At 39.4% G+C, this 21,749-nt stretch overlaps 1 protein-coding gene across 3 annotated transcripts in view; it reads right to left on the bottom strand.

Moving 5' to 3' along the window:
- Positions 1-5,938: 5,938 nt before the first annotated feature.
- fat3a (FAT atypical cadherin 3a) overlaps positions 5,939-21,749 on the bottom strand; it is a 238,875-nt gene continuing 223,064 nt past the window's right edge. Inside the window, exons 25-30 of one of the 3 annotated variants that reach the window (XM_067593754.1) lie at positions 20,397-20,550; positions 15,715-16,427; positions 13,845-13,958; positions 12,214-12,273; positions 11,734-11,769; positions 5,939-9,269 (exon numbers count right to left, since the gene is read on the bottom strand). In XM_067593754.1, coding sequence (XP_067449855.1) covers positions 8,638-9,269; positions 11,734-11,769; positions 12,214-12,273; positions 13,845-13,958; positions 15,715-16,427; positions 20,397-20,550 — 1,709 coding nt within the window. In that variant the 3' untranslated portion in view covers positions 5,939-8,637. The remainder of the gene's footprint in view (positions 9,270-11,733; positions 11,770-12,213; positions 12,274-13,844; positions 13,959-15,714; positions 16,428-20,396; positions 20,551-21,749) is intronic. The other 2 variants (XM_067593755.1, XM_067593756.1) reach the window with 2 other exon arrangements.

Below are 21,749 nucleotides of genomic sequence, written 5' to 3' on the forward strand. Positions count from 1 at the left end.
TAGTAAAAGACTGGTGCTTATGATTCAATATTGACCTGTACATGTCGTCAGATTGGGACTCTTGTCAAGCATTTGGAATGTGGGGAAGATCTGACAATGTGGAGTCAAGTTACAACAGTTTGTATTTTCATGTTGAAACATCGAAATTCACTGCGTTGCCAAGGTAACAGGGTTCCATGAAAACTCACAAGATTCACAATATAGCATCACCAAGGTCTTAAGGCACTACTGACCAAATTTGACATGGATCCAGTCAAGGTCCTTCCGACCACTCAAAGCTACGAATCACATTCACCCATTCACACACATTCATACACTGAATGGGTACAGGGACTACCATGCAAGGTCCCAACCTGCCCATCAGAGGAAATCTAATTATTCAAACACATTCTCACACTGATGGCACAGCCATCAAGAGCAATTAGGGGTTAAGTATAGGACACATCGACATGTGGACTGGAGGAGCCGGAAATCGAACCGCCGATCTTCTGATTAGTGGACGACCCGCTCTACCTCCTGAGTCACAGCCGCCCCCTAGACATGATACATGCGCCTACCAAATTTTGTTCATCTACGTCAATTCTGAAGGAGGGGCTTCAAAGTTTAAATTTTCTAGGGGGCGCTATCGAGCCATTTTGTCAAGCCAATGCCCAAGACATGTAAAGTATTAATATATTTCGAGCATGTTTAGCCCCTGAAAAATGCGATTATTTAGGGAGAATAATAATAATTAAAGCTGTAAGCAGCCATGATCAGGCCCTTGCACCCTTGCGCACATTGGGGTGCAGTGCAGCCGAAGGGCTTTTATTGCAGGGATGCAGATGTCTTCGGGACCAGGCTCTTATCAAACATTGCATGAAGGAGTTAAATATCATTTCCTGTGTCCACTATGTGGTGCTAGAGAACAATTATAATCAATAATTAATTATATAAGGCTGACTTCCTGTTGTTAGTAGGTGGCGCTATGACTATGACTCAATATTGACATGTAGATGTTTTTAGGACAGAGTTCTTATCAAGCATGAGAAATTTGGTGCAGGTTGGACAATATACATTAAAGCTACAGCAACTTCCTGCTTCATGGCGAAACGTCAAAGTTTGCCACGTTGCCACGGCAAGGGCACTCAGTGAAAACTCAAGATTTTGATAACTTTTGATCACAAACTACTACTCACCATTTTCACAAAGACTTAAGACCAAATTTCAGATGGATCTGTTCATCCTGCTTGGTACAGCTCATAAAAGTACAGAACATGTAACTTCCTGTTGCCAGTAGGTGGCACTATGAGTATGTGTCAATATTGATACATAGATGTATTCAGGATGGGACCCTCATGAAACATGAGAAATTTGGGGCAGATTGGACAACGTATGTTGGGGTTATCAGGACTTCCTGTTTCATGGCGAAACATCGAAATTCGCTGCATCTCCATGAAGTCAATCTAATGAATGTAGGAGGGGTTTGTTAAAATACAAAGCATGCAAATCGCAAAAAATGGTCGCTTAATTCAAATTGGCCGACTTCCTGTTGGGTTTATGGTTTTGCTCCAACAGACTTTTTTTGTGCATCTGGATATGATACATTTGCACTCCCCGAGTGCACGCTCAATTTCTGTGCATGTCGGTGAAACATGCTGCAGGGGATACAGTTTAGAGGGCGCTGTTGGGCCATTTTGCCATGCCCATGTTCGGGACCTATAAAATATCAAATTTTTCACCACCCTGTATGTGCAAAGTAGAACAACTTTTTGTGCAAGTTTAAACCCTCAATAATGGGTTTGTTTTTAGAAGAAGAAGAAGAATTCCTTCAGATCCAATAGTCCATTCAGTGCTCGGGCCCTAATAATAATAATTCCTTCAATTATAAGAGCCTCTTCTAATAGGCCGACTTTCTGTTGTCAGTAGCTAGCAGTATGACTATGAATCAGGCCTGGACTCTTATCAATCCGAGAAATTTGGGGCAGATTGGACAATGTAAAGCCGTGTTACAACAACTTCCTGTTTAATGCCCAAAATATGTTTGGGGCAAAATTGCCCAGCACACCACACCAAGGGCGTTCCATGACCCGGAAATTGATCTCAGAGCACCATGTCTCAAACACCATGTCTCAATTCCTAAAATGCATCTCAAGGAGAGAGGAGCGAGGAGAGAGGAGGCTTGCCAGAGGAGCTATGCACAGGTGTATCCTTTGCGGAAGTCTTTTCAGCACAGGTGATGTATAAAAGAGGTATGATGCACAGCTGGAATATACAACCAATTGTAGTGTGTGTGTGTGTGTGTGTGTGTGTGTGTGTGTGTGTGTGTGTGTGCATGCACATGTATGTATGTGTGTTAAATAAAAAAATAACAATGTATGACATCTGTACATTCTTGTCACATTATTGTTGTGATTTGAATTAAAAGTAAATATACAGTATAATGTTGGGCCTCAACCATGGGGTCAGAAGTAGGCCTACATGTAAACTCTGAAGCCTGACCAGAGGCCACCTTTTTCTTTTAACCCCTGAAACAAAGAGCAGTGCCAAAATGCTTCTCTCACAGACTCCATCTTTCAGTCTGCTTTTGCAGTTCACATCTTGGTGTGAAATCTGGGAAGCTCCAAACTCTTGTCTCTCACTGATGAGAGATGCACCAACACCAACAGGAGTCATGGCAATGTGGCTGTGACATCACAGTACATAAAAAAACCCAGCAGAAATGTCAGATAGGTTGGACCACTGTGTTTAACTATATATCTTCAAATGTTACAGTTACAGCTGAGAATGACAACAGAAAAAAACAAGTTTGCCAAGCTCACATATCCAATCCAGATGGACTCTAATTTTTCCTTCACTCAGCAGTGTGGTGGCATTACAGGGCAAACAGTTGACAGTTAGAAGATAATGACAAACCAGAGAGTCAGAACCACACCACAGAAGAAGTGTTCTGAACTGTTGCACCAAGACATATTTTGATGCTCTGATGTTTTTATGGTTGCCACTGTTACTATTCTTGATCTGGAAAAGACTAAACTCAGACTAGAGCCAGACCACAGTTCTGGCTCCAACAATACATTCTGGAATAATAGCCTGACTGATAATGGGTTTTTATACAACAGGTTGTTCCGACCATCAAATCTGATTGGTCAACTAGACATTTAAAACATGTTCAAATCAGCATGACAGCACATCTAGCTGTGGTCAAATGAAAAATGCCTCATCATTAAAAATATTACTCTGCCATGTTATCGGCAATTATTACATCATGTCATTACATGATGTAATAACTGCCAATAACATAATAATATTTCCATTCATAATGTAATTAAAATCAATAATGTAATAACATACCTATAATGTGATAAAATTTCTAAACCAATAACTTTATAACTTTTCATGCATAATGTTATTACATTATTGGCTGAGTTTAAAAAAAATCATAAAAATGTAATAACTGGAGCTGACAATGTAATAATATACCTATATCATTTTATTTAAGTTTAATTTATTGGCTACAAAGTGTCACATTTCCATGACACTTACCCTTACTGTTGCCTCTTTCAAATAGCTGCTCAAAAACTTGACCACACACACACACACACACACACACACACACACACACACACACACGCACACACACACACACACACACACACACACACACGTACACACACACACACACACACACACACACACACACACAGACACACACACCTAGCCTAATGTCAGAGCACATGACTTGTCAATCAACAGCCATCTAGTGGTCAGTTATGGGGACTGCCGAAAAAATACAAGAATGAACTATAGATATCATTTACTTCAGTTTTAGACTTTTTGTTGAGCTTGTCATGACTGTATTCAAATAGCCAGGGATGTACATAGGGATTCTGATTTGGTAATACATTTTCATGTAACTTGTCAGAGTCAGGTTACATATATATAGAGAGAGTGCTGAATAGCTATAATAGTGTGGTTGAGGCAGTTTGCTTGAAAAAGTGATTTAAATACATTTAATTAAAGATGACATTTTTCATGAAAAGAAATGGTGGTCTTTGTATTCCAGGACAAAGCATCTTCAAAGAGGGATACATTTCATATCATGGTAAATAGACTGTACTTGTATAGCACATTTCTACTCTTCAAACCACTCAAAGCACTTTTACACTACAAATCACATTCACCCATTCACACACACTCATACGCTACAAGGTCTCAACCTGCCCAGTAGAGGAAATCTAATCATTCACACAGCCATGGCACAGCCATCAGGAGCAATTAGGGGTTAAGTATCTTGCCCAAAGACACATCGACATGCTGACTGGAGGAGCCGGGAATTGAACCGCCAATCTTCCGATTAGTGGACGACCCGCTCTACCTCCACAGCCGCCGCACAGTTTATTTATTCATTATATGACATAAGCGTAATTGTCCGTGTTTGCAAACATGTGTGCTTGCACTTCATTTCGTAGTCAAATGGTTAATGAGTAGAAAGCAGGGCTGGAGATAAGTCTAACCATCAAGTACCACAAACAAATAAATAGTCATAATTCCTAGAGAGAGAGTAGGTATTTGTGATGTGTGTGTGTGTGTGTGTGTGTGTGTGTGTGTGTGTGTGTGTGTGTGTGTGTGCGTGTGGTCAGGTTTTTGAGCAGCTATTTGAAAGAGGCAACAGTAAGGGTAAGTGTAATGGAAGTGTGACACTTTATAGCCAATAAGTAAAACTTAAAGTGATACAAGTATATTATACCATTTTTTAATTTTTTTTTAACCCAGCTAATAATATCATAACCAGCCACTAATGTAATAGCTTATTACATTATGCGCAAGAAGTTATTACATTATTGTTTTAGAAATGTTATTATATTATGGGTAAGTTATTACATTATCGACTTATTATAAGATTATAATAAGATATATGTAATTCTTATTACAAAAATCTTATTATATTCTTATTACATTAAGAATGGAAATGTTATTATGTTATTGGCAGTTATTACATTGATGACAGTTATTACATTATTAGCTGCTACACATGTCTTTGGCATTCCTTTTCTGACATTTCTTGTTACTCATCAGTTGATGAGGATTATATACATGTTGATGCTTGTATATCTGCAATAGCTAATATCAGCAGATATACTGGCCCGGCTGATCTATTGGTCAGGGCTGTGGCTGGAACACATCAACCAACAATGTATTGAGCCTGATTAAGTATACTCAGTTCCCAGTTTATTATGTACACACGCTAAACTGATGCAGACTAATACATTTCTGCAATAAATCCTACCTTCATGACGGTTATATTTGAATTTTTATATGAAGTTTTTTGTTGAAACTCTTTTAGAGAGATGTTAATTCAACTGCATATTATACTAACAGGTGTTTCCAATATTTTGTCCACCTCATTTATATCAATGAGGGTAGGATAAATAACAGAAACACCTTTTTGTACTTATATGGCACATCCCTATATAGTTATACTGAAAGTGTGCCATGTGCATCAACTACTAGCACTTTCAAATTTAAAACCTTTGCAGTAAGTCAGTGTTCTTTGTGGGATTCATTAAAAATGTTTTAATTCATTATTCTTTATGAAATCTACCTAACAGTCATGAGTGGCAAATCTTTTTTTGTCCTCTAGAGAGCACATACTTCATTTATGACAACTTGTTGAATTGAGAGAACATTAAATTTTTAGGAAATCAAATTCTATCAAGATAATATGGTCACAGCCCACATCCAACAAACAGGATAAGATACAGCTATATTAATCCATTTATTTTACATGGAAATTTGCCACATGATAAAAATACATTAGACTGATGACATATTTTTGGAGCTGGTGTAGTAACACTGAAGTAATGCTGGCATTAGCTAAACTAACACTATACTCCATTTGTGACAGCTGTGATAATCTGTCAGGGTGGATTTATCTCAGAATTGAGAACAGGCAACATGGTGAGCAAGGACCTTTTTATTTTCTGCATTGAATTTAAAAAACAAAAAAACAAAAAGTAAAAAAAAATCACTTTGTACACTCAATTGCTGCAGATAGGAGACATATTTTTGACACTGCCTAATTTCTCTGAAAATAAACAGACCAGTAAACAACATTAGAAAATCATCAAAACTTTCCAGATGACAGAAATATACAAAAAGATTCCCTCGGTACCATAAAAATGTTTTAACAAAAAAATTAAAAAAAATAAAAACATTTGCTGGGATGTAATGTCTGCATTTAATACTGTGCAAAATTCATCTATAATATTGAAATGGCATTCATGTGGAATTAAAAAGCAATGCTAAAAAGAGTAAAAACAACTTTGAGCAAAGAGTCAGTGGCAGAGGAGAAATGATGTGAAAATAATTGATATTCCACCTGACTCTTATTGTCCACATTCACATCAAACAGTCCAACAAAAAACTCAGAGGCAGTTCAGGATTGCAATTCTGTATCTACAAAATCTGCATTTTAACAACCTAGCTATGTACACTGTACAGAGATTTAAACACAAACATACATCTTTTACAAAGAAAAAAGGAGCTGCATGCCCGAGTGGATCAGGCAGATTATGGTACATACAGTGATGATCTGAAGCAGTCGGATGTGCTATCTGTTCTAGAGTCCAGATGGAAACTAAGCCATTAGTGACCTGGATAAGGGTTTGACTTCTTTCTGCAGACATAGTGAAGGTGAATGTCGCTAAAATGTGCTTTGCATGGCTGTTTGGGATTTAGGTGTGACAACATTAAATAGATCAAACCAGATATGAGATGGACATCAATTCAGGCTCACAGCAGAATGCAGCTGGTGCTTGTCAATTATTTTTGCCAAAAGTCTTCAGCTCTACAGTTGCCATGTGTCCTTTGCACCTTCTCACCATAAGAAGAATGAACAATTACAATGACATATTGCCACCAAGGCCTGTAGGATTTCTGAATATCCGAAAATCTCATCAAAGACATCATGTCAAGCCAACATCAAATCACAAGTGCAACATTAATTAAACAATTCCACAAAATAGAACGACTGAAGCTGAGAGTGGCTGTGGTTGCTGATATACATTTCCAAGCTTTCTATTTTAACATCACATTTGAACTATCTTGTTATCTAATGGAAGAATATTTTTTCATGATAACGTCTTAATCATCATTACAACATAACAAACTATATTTTTGTGGCACTCATATTTATTTCCAAGACTATCCAGTGGTGGATGAGTTATTTCTTAAGTACCGCATTAGCTGATTGGCACGAGCTGCTTCACAATTACTGGTTCATTCACCAACTGTGTGGCTACCAGCTCAAATTCATAATATAGGCCATTATAACCTTAAACTCCTCCTCGTGTGCATTTTTTTGGTATTGATTTTAACTAAGAATAAATGTTCATGTATGGGTGGAGTAGTTGTTTCTGCTCTTATCCTTTGTGAGCTCCCACAAAGAGCAGAGCCTTTTCTGACAAGCTGAATTTATGTTTTCTATATAAACTGTTAATCTGCAAAGTAACAAGTAACTAAAGCTGTCAAATAATGTAGTGGACTACAAGGTACAACATTTCCTTCTGAAGTCTAGTAAACAGTAAAAAGCTCCATATGATGAAAACACAGTACAGTATTTGAGAAAATGTACTTACTTTTCACCACCAGTCTGAAATAGTCTTGGTTAGGCAATGAAGGGCCGACACTTCTTATCCTGACACAATGAAAAATGTCCTCATCACCGTAAAACAATTGGGGCGTAATGTTAGAATGAAATATTTGTCCTTGGATAATAGTCTTTAAAAGGTAAATCTAAGTACAGTTTCTTATATGGAGATAAGATAAAGTTTTGATCATGAGATAACAGGCATTACTTAGCAACTACAGCAGCTCTTGGCTTCTGTACAATACTTGATACAAAAAAGAAAGCTGGAAAATCAATGACAAATTGAACATTTTGGGCTAATGAGAGGGATTGGCTGTAATGTCATGGCTTGATTTTTTTGGGAAAGGGGCAAGCACATTCCACATTAAATCAAATAAATGGCTTTTTGAAATGTGGCCAGAACATTGTTTCATACCTTTTCACCAGTAAGGTCATACTTTTTTTTTTACAAAGTCTGTACAAGCTCAGAGTACTACAAAGTGTACAAATCCAAGGAGGAAAAAAATGAAAATGGAGACTTGTGTCTTTTTAGAAACAAGTGGTCCAATGGGCCTCTGTGAAGGAGTGGGGAACCAAACAACCCTTTCACTTACATGATTGTCCCTTCTCTTTTTTATTTTTTTCTCCACCACATCTGTAAATTTTAATCTCTAATGGATTAGTCTTTCTCATTCACATTCTCTCTCCAATTTGTTTCACATTACAAATGACTCCCTATTGAAACAGGAAGGACACTTCTGACTGTTCTGCACAGCAAGGACAGGACTGACAACACACTGAGTTTGTTGTAGAAATGAACACTCCCATTTTTGGACAAAGTTGCATTGGAGGATAGTGCTTAAAACAAGTGAAATGTAGTTTTAAGATTGTGGGTTTTAAGGTAATTGTAAGAGTCTATGGTTGTAGCAGTAACTAGAATTGCTGTGATAACGTCTGTGCATCCACCCGAACAATGTTATGCTCCTTCTGGCCCATTATACCCCCATAGCATCCCTATACTGGTGAGTCAATCACACCTCTGTCTGTTGCTGTGAATCAGTGATGATGGTCACTCCTCGACGAAGCTCGTCCATACTGTCAAAGTCACTGCCATGTTCAGAGTCATCCAGCCCACAGGGAGCTGACACGTCCGAGGCTGATGATGTGCCAACAGAGAGTCGCATATTTAGTGACACAGAGTCCTCAGTGTCCCCATTTCCTGGGGTCACCCCACTCGTTGAAGTGCTGAAGTCCCCGTGCGGCACCTCCCCAAGGGGCAGCTGGTGGGGAGGCAGGTACTGGCTGGGATGGAAGTGTGGCCTGGCATGCTGACGCCCGCTACTGCCAGAGCTCAGGGTGCTCTCCTTAGAAACCGGCGGGTTGGCAGGTAGCGGCGTGTAGGGCTCTGGATAGTCCTCACCTGTGGGCAATGGAGGAGGCAACTGGTCTTGGCTCAAGAACTCTTCTTCATGGGGAGGGGGGTAGTCACTGTCGATGTCATAGCCCCCCAGGTAGTAGTCTGACTCCAGTTCACGGGTGCTTCCTCCAAGGCGAGGGGCTGAGCCTGCTACATCGCTTCCAGGACCTGCCTCATAGCCTGGCACCTCCTCAATGTCTGAGAGCCTGGTGCTCGGCATCCAGTCTGATGTGTCCCAGTGATATGCTGGACAGTAGAGGGGAAGATGGTTAGTGACAATCTGAACAGTGAAAATGCTGTGAGCCAACAGTCCTCCATATGGCTGAGCTGAACCGTTGGATTGTGGCCAACACACTCGTCTCCACTTTGTGGAGCTGTGCAGCAGACATGCCTTCAGAATGCACCAGCACATTAGACACACTCAGATACAACTACAATACACAGAGGTACACAACCTGCACAGAAAACTTGTGGTCTTTGTGTGTACATGACATGCACAAAAGGAGCCTTTGCAGGTTGGGGTTACAGGTGTCACAGCATGCTGACCTTCATGGAGAATTGCAGCACTCAAGCACTCAAGGGCTCAAAAACACAGCAACAAAGGATTCTGGATGTTAGAGGGATACCTCAAATATTTGGTAGATTTTCCTATTGGTCAATGTAGCAGGGTGATAAAGAAAATACCTGTGTGTCGTCAGAAGGTTATTGGCTCCAATTCACCCTATTGCCACTTAAGAACTCAATGCAAATATTTAATTATGTAGTATGAATACAATGATTGAGTGTATCACCATAGTAGTCATGTCCAAATTCTGCAGCCACAGTGAGACCACATTCACTAAAAAACAGACAGCATAGGAACGATGTTCAATTATTGTTTTATTTATGTTTTCCTGAGAAGTGACCTCTTATGGTCATGTGAATAATGATTGCCCTGACATCATCAAGAACCTTAAAAAGGTTGTGCCATTTCACTTTACAGTAACACGATAACAAAGAATGTATCAGGTTGTTTGTGGCTATATTCATATAACTTGTTTTTCTATCATTTTGTGTATAAATGATTTTAAAAATTAGCGGTGAACATGTCGAGACTACTAACAACAACCAAAAGCTATTGCTGGCTTCCATTATTTACATCTAATTGGTCCAGTTTTTGTGATGTAGTGACCACTGATTGATGACCACCATAAACACTTGGTAAATACGATATGGTCACATGTGTTTGTGACATGTTGATAAAGACTGACCAAATGCAACATAAATAAGTGTCTGACATATACTGGATTTTGGGATCTTGAATCTGCAAAAGATATGATGGTCTCCTCCAAAGTTGAGTAAAAGAAGGCTGTATTTCTTGTTGACTTTGAAATGGGACCTAGTTAGCGGATGCTAAGGTTTCAGTATCGAGCACTGGAGCCAATGATCTACTGCCAGATCACAAATGATGATTCAGCTGATCAAAAGGACAATCTACCAAGAAGTCTGCAGATTAACTGAAGAACTGTAGATTTGAGGAGCAAATTGTGAGTGAAGATAAAACAAAATCAATGTCAAATAAAAGACATCCATGCATCAAAACAGAACACAAAACACGGGGAGGCTGAGGCTGTGAGACTTCATCATCACACGACAACTTGAACAGTACCATCACAGGGCTGGAGATAAAAATCCAAACAAAGTGACATGGTGGGATACAGTAAAGTAAGAGGTGGCAGGCAAAAGAAGGGGAGTAGGTAGAAGGATGAGTGACTGTCCTGGGCTGCCAGGTGAGTAGCCAATGAGCTGTGGGAGGGGTATTAAATCATATCAAGTCACACACACACACAGGGAAAGAGCTCCAACTAAAGGAAGAGATAAGCAGAAGAATTTACCAATGACAAAAAGTATGAAAATACAGCTTGGTATACACAGAAATAGAAAGATACAGGGCGTAGACAAAATCCTTTCAGTCACGATAGACTAGCTTTGAGATAAAAAAGTGATAAAAAGTGAACCTTCATGACCATCTAGATGTTGTTTTCATTCTCCTGGTGGTTGAGGGGTGGGTGGGTGGGTGGGTGGAGGGGGGGGGGGTTACACTGTACATGGAAAACCGGCTTTAGGGTTAATATAAAGGCCTGGTAAGATGGGAAACATTTATCCTGAGGCTAATATCTGTGAAAAGATTCTTGTAACATTCCTACAACTGTGCCCTGACTACTTTTTCTGTCCAGTGTGTGATATGGGCATCAATTAATAACACTGTCACAGTATGTTGCATTTTAGTCAACTGAAAGTTTTGGCCCAAGAAGAAAGGTCAACAGGTTACCAAATACATTTGGAAACTTATCTTGCTCAGGACCAAATATTAGGATGGTTGGACAGACAGTTGGATGAACTGCCTGACCAACATCTTTACCATAAAGCCCTGATGATAGCTGGGCAAAAGGATGCAAATGCAAACTGCTTTGACAACATAGAACAAGTCACAGTTATTGGGATATGACAAATGGAGTTGAAAAAAGCTACTGATTGGCATGCGGCCTAATATGGAGTATTAACTATGTAAATTTGGTTACTACACAATCCAAGTTCTTATCATTAAGTGATTATTATTTTGTCTACTCCATGCAGGTAGATAGATAGACTGACAGACAGACAGACATACAGACAGACAGATAGAAATAGATTTGTATGTGGGTAGGTGATGGAGGGTTAGTGTAGTCACCTCTATTGTAGGTTTGACTTTGGTCCATGACTGACACTGTCAGATAGAAGAACAACATAACAGAGAGGCCTTTAGCATTTGATTGTGAGTATGTCTATTGTTCTAAATAGTCTCTCTAGTCTCCTCACTATGTTTGTGATTATCACAACATAGTGTTTAATTTTTAAGTTGAGTTTTCATATGTATCAAGAACCAAAAGATAGTGGAACAGATGCTAAACTGGAAGTGGGGTGGACTTACTGACTACTGACTGTGAGAATGTGTGAGAAAGGAAAAAAAAAGACTAAGGCTTGACATAATGGGAATGAATCTATGTACAGTAGGCTTCACTTGAATGATATTTAACACACTGAGAGTGTATTTAGATTAGGCATGTAACTGAAGACCCCTCTTTCAGAAGAGATACTGCAATGAAAAGACTGAGATAAGAAAAGAGTGGAAGAGTGAGAGGTGAGACACAAAGGGAATGAAACATGGTACCTTCACTTTCGATTGTGTCGACTGCATCATTGACCAGTCGAATGACGGTCACTATGGAGGCTTGTGGAGGGAAAAAGGAGGAGATAAGTTTTGAAATACAATCATTCAAAGTGAAAAATGCTTGTTATGGTGTAGGTCAAGGCTGTCCCATCACATCCATCTGGGGCATTTCTTATGGCTGCTCACAACTGCCAGTCCTGTCTGCAGCGAGGGCTATGTGGCCTGCCTTTCTCTCGATTGAGTGATGGTGCTGATTTTGATGTTGGGGGATAATTCATACACACTATTGGATATAGGTCATGTTAAAAGAATAAAATCAGCAAAGTCAACACTGCCAAACGAAAGCAAAAAAGAAAGCCACATGAAAACAAAACTTTCAAAAAAACAACACATTCATTGCAATTTTATTGCTTTTTGTTTAGTACAGGCACTACACTTTCTCGTTTGATAACACCATTCAAACTTTAGCAAGCACAGGAATGACAATGACAACAGTGTTTATGCAGCTGAGGTCAAATGAATATATTCAATTATATGATATATTATTAGGAAGAAGCTGACATTCTGGAATTATGAGTAATCTGAAAAGTGAAAGAATGAATCTTATGGATTCCAAATAAAATCTAGAGAGAACAGGACAATGCAATGATACTGAAACACAAAACCAAATACACAGCTCCAGCACAAAGACCACATCCAAAGACACCAACAGCACAACATGAAGCAATAAAAAACCCTCAGCCTCTTCATTACATGACCTATGCACAATTGTGAGAAAAAATTTGTGAATGATTGGGAGTGCATTATTGCAGTATTTGCAAATATGAAAAAAGATCAATAGATAAACTACATAAAACAACATATTGTTGATTTTGCAAATCAAAATCCAGATGTGGGGCTAAAAAAAAAAAAAAAAAGACCTGATAGTGATGCTAGAGGAGACAGGGCTCATTCTCTGGAGCCATGAATATCCACAGTGTGGAACATCAGTTACAGCTCAAGAGTATGCTCGAAAGTCTTCTTGCTCTAGCCTTTTTTTGTTAACACATGAGGCCCTCTGACTACTGCTACTAAAGCTAACTGAGGGATTATTTCATTACTTCTATATGACGTCTAATTACTTAGCAGCAAGCAGAGGAAATTTACACTCTCAAATTTGATCCTTTTCTTGACTGAAGCATATGACTCCAATTACCCTGTCTTTATATTCTGAGAGATGTATGTGTTTCTGGCCAGACTGGAACTGCTCAATTTCTTCAATAAAAACATGAAAAAAATGTAATTATATAGTCTTAATGGTGTATTCATATCATGTCTATGTATTGTTATTAATGGGTTGAACAAATGTTGTATTCTACAACCAAAGAGTTCACCAATGTTTTCTCACAAATGTATGAAAACCATAAAACCATGTATATGGATAGCACTGGTATTTGCATGGATATTGATGGGCAAAATTTCAAACTAAAGAAAGAGACGCCCGGTGTAACCAAATACTAAACAAGTAAACACTTTGAAATAACCACACTTAAAAGAAATGAACCTCTGGAGAACTGGATTATTCTAAGAACGCCGACCCATGATTGCTGCAAACATTGTGTCACTGAGTTAGTGAGAAGGGTGTGTCTTACCATTGTCATCACAGGAGTCAGACTGGAAGGAGCTTAGTGACTGGACCTCTGAGTTACTTCCTTTGTTGCTACCTGAGAAACATGTTACTTCTTCTGCCATGTCAACCATCTTGCCTGCAGGGAGAGGTCAGGGGGTCAGGAGGGTCAGATTCCATAGCAAACACACAAATATAGAAAAATGGCCTTTTGTGGAGCTGAAACCCTGACTGCGTGTTTTTAAGCATGCTTGGTATTCTAGACTAGTGCTGGGAAATTTGAACCTTACTGGGTCCTAACCTATAAATATATCAAAGCTTTTCAGGTTTTGAGTCATAGGGGCTGTGCACACTTTATGAGTGTATGGCACACTAAAGAGTTGCTTTATCTTATGTCACTGTTGGATTTCGAGTGCAGTAGAAAAGGTTTATTCACTAATTTTTTGCTAGCACTATTCTATCTCTATATCCTATATAGCTTAATTTACCTAGACCTACATGTCCCAATCACAAGTGTCACTGCAAACATCACATAGCACAGTTGAATTTAAGGAGGTAAAGCCCACTTATCCCAGCTGCCGATGTACATATTGACTTTTCAGCAAAGAAGATGTGTGTTAATAGCATGACGGATATTGTAAATGATCTGCCATACAGTGTAATGCTAGAGCACAGGATAACAGTCAGTATTCCAAATCATTTAGAAATGATGTGAGCATGCTTCAGTCCAAACAACATGTGGAAATAATTTTCAAAAATGATGTAGGGATATTTTAACCATGATGAATATTGTCTTCTCAAATATGCTCCTTTTGCCACATACACAGTGAATTGTAAGCCTGAGCATGGTTCCAAACTGTGATGTCATGTGTGCAGAGATAGGCTACACTTGCAGCATACAGAGGACAAACATCTTTGACTGGACAGGTTTGGGACGCCTGGCAATCTAATACTATCTGACCAGTTGAAGAGCAGTACTGTACACCTACAACAATATGAAGACACATCTGAGAACGTTTGTTTTTTCCATATATTGCAATGTTAATAAAATCCCTGTAGGTTTAAGGGGAAAAAACTGCTTTGTGCACAGTAATTTGTGCTTTTAAATTCATCATTTATGCGCCCAAAAATAATGTTAAAAAATATGTTAATTCGTAACAAAATAATCTAATCTAATATCAAAGGTGCACTCACTACTTTAGCTTTATTAGCATTATTTTGTTACACATGGGCCTACTGTTCCTAAAGGTCAAGAATATTAACATGGGAGATTTTTGAATAGAAACCCCTGGATTAGTGAGGTGAAATCTTTATTTTGTATTATTGATTTATTTTCTCTTTTTCAAAATATATTACAGTGCAATACTCAGCACCAATTGTTCCTTATGTATATGGACAGTTAGTCTGTTGATGTTTGGCATTATGTGAACATAATGTTTGATGAAAAACAACTAACTAGATAGAACTTTATATGAAGCAGAATTTAACTAAAAATCAAAGATCTCTGTGCACAGTTACATTAGGTTACACTACCATCAGCTATAGAAACAGCCAGGTTTACTGTCTCTCTGAAGAGAAAAGACTGTGTTATGCGATTTAATGAAGTCCATTTTATGTTTTATGGTTCAATATATGATGATTTAAGGGCTATATTGATGGATGATGATGAAATCTTGAGCTGTGTTTTAGGAGGTGAACCTTTTTGTTGCAGATTTAATTTAATGTTTTCATAATTTTATATATTTTATACTTGGACAAAATTGTCCACAAAATAACCTCAATAATATATGTTCTGTGCCAAACACACTCAATCTCCTCTACAAGATATTAGTTCATTAACCTTAACTTATTCTAATTGTAAGTTCTTTAACATGCAAACACCCACACACACTCACCATCATCACTGTCCCATGGGCTTTTGCGAATGGAGTCACAGTCTGAGCGACATGGTGATACTGGGGGCAGATTGGGGGCCACGCTGCACACCACCACCCCTCTCCTGGTGGTCCCTGACAGGATCCTTGGTGACTCTGGATGAAAGGTACTCATCTCTGTATGCTCCACAGTACGCCCATCCACCATCTTCTCCAGTGTGGACCGTGGGTCTCCTTGGAAACAGGGTGTGTATGCCATGGGTCTCACAGGCACCTGCGGAGGTCCCATCATCCCACCTCCTCCCACCATGGTGGGCCCCAGCCCCGGCTCTGAGTACAGGTTCAGAGGATCTCCAGGTGTGCAGTGCAGGGTCTTAAACTGAACACCATTGGCCTTGTTGAGGAGGGCTGCTGTCGCTGGATCCTGGACCAGAGACAGATTGTTCCGCGAGTAGTTCTTCTGAAAGACCTTTTTGCGGAAAGCGATGAAGAGGATGATGAGGGTGATGATGACAAAAAGCACCACAGCGATGCCGATCAACTCCTCCTTACCGACCACAGCATGACCCGCCTGCATGTCGGGAACAACGACAGGTCGCAGGCTGCAGCGCTGGCCCACAAAGCCTGCCGTGCAGTTACAGTAGAAGGAGCCATGAGTGTTGACACAGATGCCACCGTTCTCACACTCGCCCTCTGGGTTGCTGCGGTCACATTCATTCACATCCTCCTCACAGCTGCAGGATGGAGGGATGGAGGAAAGAGGGAAGAGACTGAAGTGAGTGTTAGTGTATGAGTAACTATGGACTGCTCAATTACCTGCTCCTGGATGGATCGTTTTCCAAAAGAGAGGGAGCAAAAGAGTCAAATGAGTGTAAGGTTACAGGTGGAGGCTGGTGAGGAAATTATTTCAATCAAGTTGGAGAAGTGTTTTGTTCTTGATTTTACGTGGAAAGGATCGTTTTTCCTTATTAATCTGGTTTTTAAAAGCTCTTAACTTATTTAACCTCGTTTACCAATTGATGGGTCAGTCACTACAATTTCACAAAGCCATATTTGAAATTCTAGTAGAGATCCCAAAGTTACCAAATCTGTGAAAATGTGTATACTCAGAAAAAAGGAGGGGAGCCATCAGATGGAAAAAAGTGAGAGAATTTAATATACTCAATATGTGCAGGAATGGCATGAAGAATACAGAAAAGGCTTGGATCAATGGCTACTCTGGATTGCAATGTGTTTCAAGTTTGGCATCATTTCTGAAGAGTGCTGCTTGGGAAGCCTTTTTCCACTGTTCTCTCATGGATAACCAACTGGACGAAGCAAGCAACTAAGCAGCAACTGGGGCCCCATCTCCCCAGCAACCAAAAAGCCTCAAGTTCCCTCAATGTCGACTGACTTTTGGTAATTTCATTAATAACAAATTTATATCAGTAAAGTGCAATATCAACTAAGTTGGGCTCCATTTATGAATTAATCTTGTAGCTTTTTGTCAAATTTCAGTTTAAATATTTCAGTTTATATTGTGCTCACATGGTGGATATTCTTAAATATGATTCTATTTAATCAAATTACAGCAAACAAAACTGACATACAGACAACTTGTTGTCAGGTAGTACAGGTAGTGTGCTGGAAGTAGTTTGGAAATAGTCTTATTTGCTTCCTTTCCAGTTTGATCTCATGTCTGTTTGTTCGGTCGGAGCTGGAGTCGGGATGTGGTTAGCCTAGCTTAGCATAGCATAATGACTGAAAGCAGGGGCAACAGCTAGTCTGGCTTTGTACAAAGTTCAGAAATACATCTACCAACACCTAAAATGCTCATTGGTTCATATTATGTATCTCTGTATCTGATGTTTGATGTGTTCATAAACAAAAATGTAAAATAGTAATGTGTGGGTTTTGGGGGAGTTAAGTGCTTAACTATTCCTTGATCAACAGCAGTAACTGAGCATAGCCTCCTGGAGACTTGTCGTTGTGAGGTTGCCAGGTGTGGTACCATTGCATCTGTCCAGAGACTAAAAGCTGTGGTTGCTGACTGTATCTGGCAACCTGTGCTTTAACCAGAGACACTTGAAGTACTGGGTGGATAAGCTATTCAAACAAAAAAAGAGTTCTAGAGTTCTAGTTCCTTCCTCTGAAACCACAACTTGTCCTAACATGTCTAGTTAAACAGCAATCTCATGTAAATAACCTAATAACATAATAATAACTATAAAATTACTGATAGACCTACTTGGACAGAGCCAGGCCAGCTGTTTCCCTTTGCTTCTAGTCTTTCTACAAAGTTAGGCTAACCACATCTTGACTGCAGCTCTGTACTTAACACATAGACATTCCTTTGATGGGAAGTTGGAGGTGTAAAGAGGGGCCGAGGGGTAGTTGGTGGGGATCAATGGGAGACCAACAGCAAATTTTTACCCCACTGCCCTCTGAAAAGTTCATCTGATCACAGCATCATCACAAAACTGTAATCAGTGAATTGGAAGTTTTACAAAGCTGAATAAAGTTAGGCTTTAGCTTAAGGATCAACAGTGTCATTTGCATTAAAACTAAACATTTCATCTAAAGGACTTTCGGTTGATTTCCATAAGTGATGCAGACTGCTGCAGTGCACAACTATGAAAAGTGAGCAAGTTTTAATGGTGTCCAGTAGGTGTAGCCTCAAAGACATGATGCATTTTGTGGTGTGTGGTGACTCAGATCTGAGTCGCCACCTGCTGGTTCATTCCCCTGAGATCTCCAGATGGAAAAAAGAGGATTATGATTCATTTATAAAACTTCTTGAGATCTGAATTCATAAAGAAACAGGCTTTGATGAAATAAGTTAATCAGCTTGTGTATAATCATGGTGTGTATGCATATGTGTGTGTGAGCATGGTGAAATTCAACACAGTGTGTTCTTCTATCCTGTCAGCTGCCACACTGCATTTCCTTTGACAGTGATGGAATTTTAATGGCATTTGGGAAATGTGACAAACAAGTGCTGTGTATGAGCAAGCAGAGGATAACATAGTAATATCTTCAGTACAAACTATAATGTCATGCTGCCACCCTCTGGCCGCAAACACCAAGAGCACTCAATACATTATTCAAATTATTTCCTTTTGAGCATTGCACTGTGGGACAATAGTGAACACTAAGACACAGTATGCAAGTCAGTATGCACACTGACTTTCTTCAGTATATTTAATTTAGGGTCTGTGAAAACACAACAGACTCAAAACCTGTTTTGAATTAGTCCGTAGTTTGCTGAACATCAGCTTTAATGTAATGTTCCTACTAGTTTTCTTGTATAATAACTGATTAACTGGTAACACTGCCTTTTTATTGATTTATTTTTTCATTTATCTTTTTTACAACAACAATGCAAGATGCAATACACAATGAATTGAATTAAAGCTTTAAAGGGCCAGTTCGCTGTGGATTGTCCAGTGTAACATGGACACTCTTTTAGAAAGAGATTTTGCTGTTGAAGTTTTTAGATGTAATTGTGCAATTTTGTGCCCTAACAAATTGAATTATATTTACCGCCATTGTCTTGGGGTAGAGACAGAAATACAAATACAGACCAATAAAGCTAAAACTATCTACAGTGGAAACTGCTTATAGTGATCATGGTTACAGTGATGAACTGCTTATATGGATCAAAAAGCTTGAGACAGAATCATTCCTATACAAATGCTGTTTAAATAATTACTTTATAGTAGTCAAGTAGTCCAGTACATTTTGGGTCTTTTCATACATGACAACATGTGTAAAAAAAATTAAAACTGTTGTAGCCTACTACTGCAAGTTGTCATATGTCATAGACTCTTTTATGACTTATTTGTATAAGGTTCTGGGACCGCCACAGTGCGTAACAACCGTCCCTGCCTTCTCTCCCAAAATAAGTCCAGTGTCTGTGAGTGTGTGTGTGTGTGTGTGTGTGTGTGTGTGTGCGCACATGCACGCCATATATCTTCCTCTACTCACACCACTGTGGCTTAGTGAGTTATTTTGCCCTCCCATTCTACTCTACTCGCGTTTTGGGACTCTTACATTGTGTAATTATCGTCCCAGCTCTCTCACAGCAGCAGGTATGTTACGTGAGTGGAGTGTAATGCTTTCACCCGGACCATTCAGACAGGGCTTGGAGCAGGAGAGGGCCACGGTCCAATTTATGCTATTTTATCTTTAAATCAGTAAATAGCAAAACTGTCTGTTTCATTACTATATATGCATGTAATAAATATATAAATGTCAATTAGATGGTACAGTGTTTCCCCTAGGTTGACTGCTGCAACATTTATTAAATGACACATTGTAGCCTGCACTGTAAATTTACCGCCATATTGACAACTTACTACAAAACCTGCTCCTCTCCTGCTACGCTACTCTTATAACAGTACCTTTCACGTAGATGTCCTTTGGAGAAGATAGGGAGGATGACTCAAAACAATTGCACGGTAACTAGGGTGTTATCATGCTCGCACATTGTGCGAAAATCATTAGTAGCCCATTGATATTAATAATCATGTGAAATTTCAGCAGTTGGTGGTGCACCACTGCAGAATAATTATAGAGGAAACACTGTGGTAATCTGCATGAGAAATAAAGAATAAGTGGTTTCCACTGTACAAGTATGTGAAACAATATATTTTTCAGAATTTGGGTGAAGCAACCCTTTCAGGATTTTCAGTTCAGGGCTGTGTGTTTGGATGGAGACTCACGTCAGACCCTTGAAGCCTCTCCTGCAGCTGCAGAGGAAGGCGTTGCCTATGGCCTTACACACACCGCTGTTCTGACACGGGTTGGGGACACACGCTGTTATCTCCATCTCACAGCGCCCGCCGGTGTACTGGGGGTTACAGCTGCAGGAGAATCCTGGCAGACAGACAGCACGGAGGGAGACAAGGAAACAGACTTCATTATGAATTCAGAGCATTCTATGTTTACAACACTGAGAGAAAATTAAATGGCAAAAACAAACACAACCCTTTGGGAAAATGTGTACACCCACACAACATAAGGGGATGACTCTCACATTCAAACACACACACACACACACACACACACACACACACACACACACACACACACACAAACACACTACTTAAAATCACAAATACATACTTGTAAGAAAATGTGGGAAATTAGTATTTTTTATTGTGTGTACACAATACATCAGAGACGCACTAACCTTTCCATGCCGCTGTGTTAATGACAACAGTGGGTTGCTACAATTCCCAGGATGTTTTGCCCATTACAGTATAAATGGAGAACATGTGGTGTGTGGGAAGTCTTACAGCAGTGTTCAGAGAGGCCTAGTGTTACTGTAGCTTCACAACAAACACACACACCTCTGCTGGAAGCTCTGTGTGCTGACACTGTAGCTGCAACATTTGCTTGCCTCAGACAGTGTGGGGATTTGAACCAGCAGCTGTTGATCCCAGCACTACCTCAATAACCTCTTCACTACTTGGGACCTGGTCTTCATTGGTGGAGGACTGAGTGTAGGGTTTTTCAATTGTTCAAACCTGGCTTCAAATTCATGTGGAGGTGTTGGAACAACTTGGCCTTAAATGCTGAGTCCGGTGATACTATATATTTGTATTGTATTGTAGTCAACAAATCCCATGTACAAACCTAAACCAGCAATGAATCCTACTACTTCTACTACAATACTACCTTACTAATAAGTTTTGTGTGTTTCAAAGCCTGATATATTAGTATTATTCCTAAGTCATCTGTGCCATAAGAGCTCCAACTATTATACTATTACTATTATTACTATTATACTATTATACAACTATTACCATGAACACACACAATGTCATTTATTTAGACGCAATCCCACTCACGCTGTCCTGCTGCCAGAAATATGACGGCATATCTCTGCCAAAAACCTGCAAGCGCAAATGACATTCACATGCATGGATGTAGAGTAGTTGCGAATACAACTGAAACAGTTGCGCACGCATATTATTTTTGCAAGTGCTTTCACAGCGCCCGCACAGAGAATATCCCTGCTCATGCAGATGATGGTTATAAACGTTCTTTGTTAACCCAGGCTTTCTTCTTCA

Source organism: Thunnus thynnus, chromosome 7 (assembly GCF_963924715.1).
Source record: "Thunnus thynnus chromosome 7, fThuThy2.1, whole genome shotgun sequence".
Taxonomy (NCBI): Eukaryota; Metazoa; Chordata; class Actinopteri; order Scombriformes; family Scombridae; genus Thunnus; species Thunnus thynnus.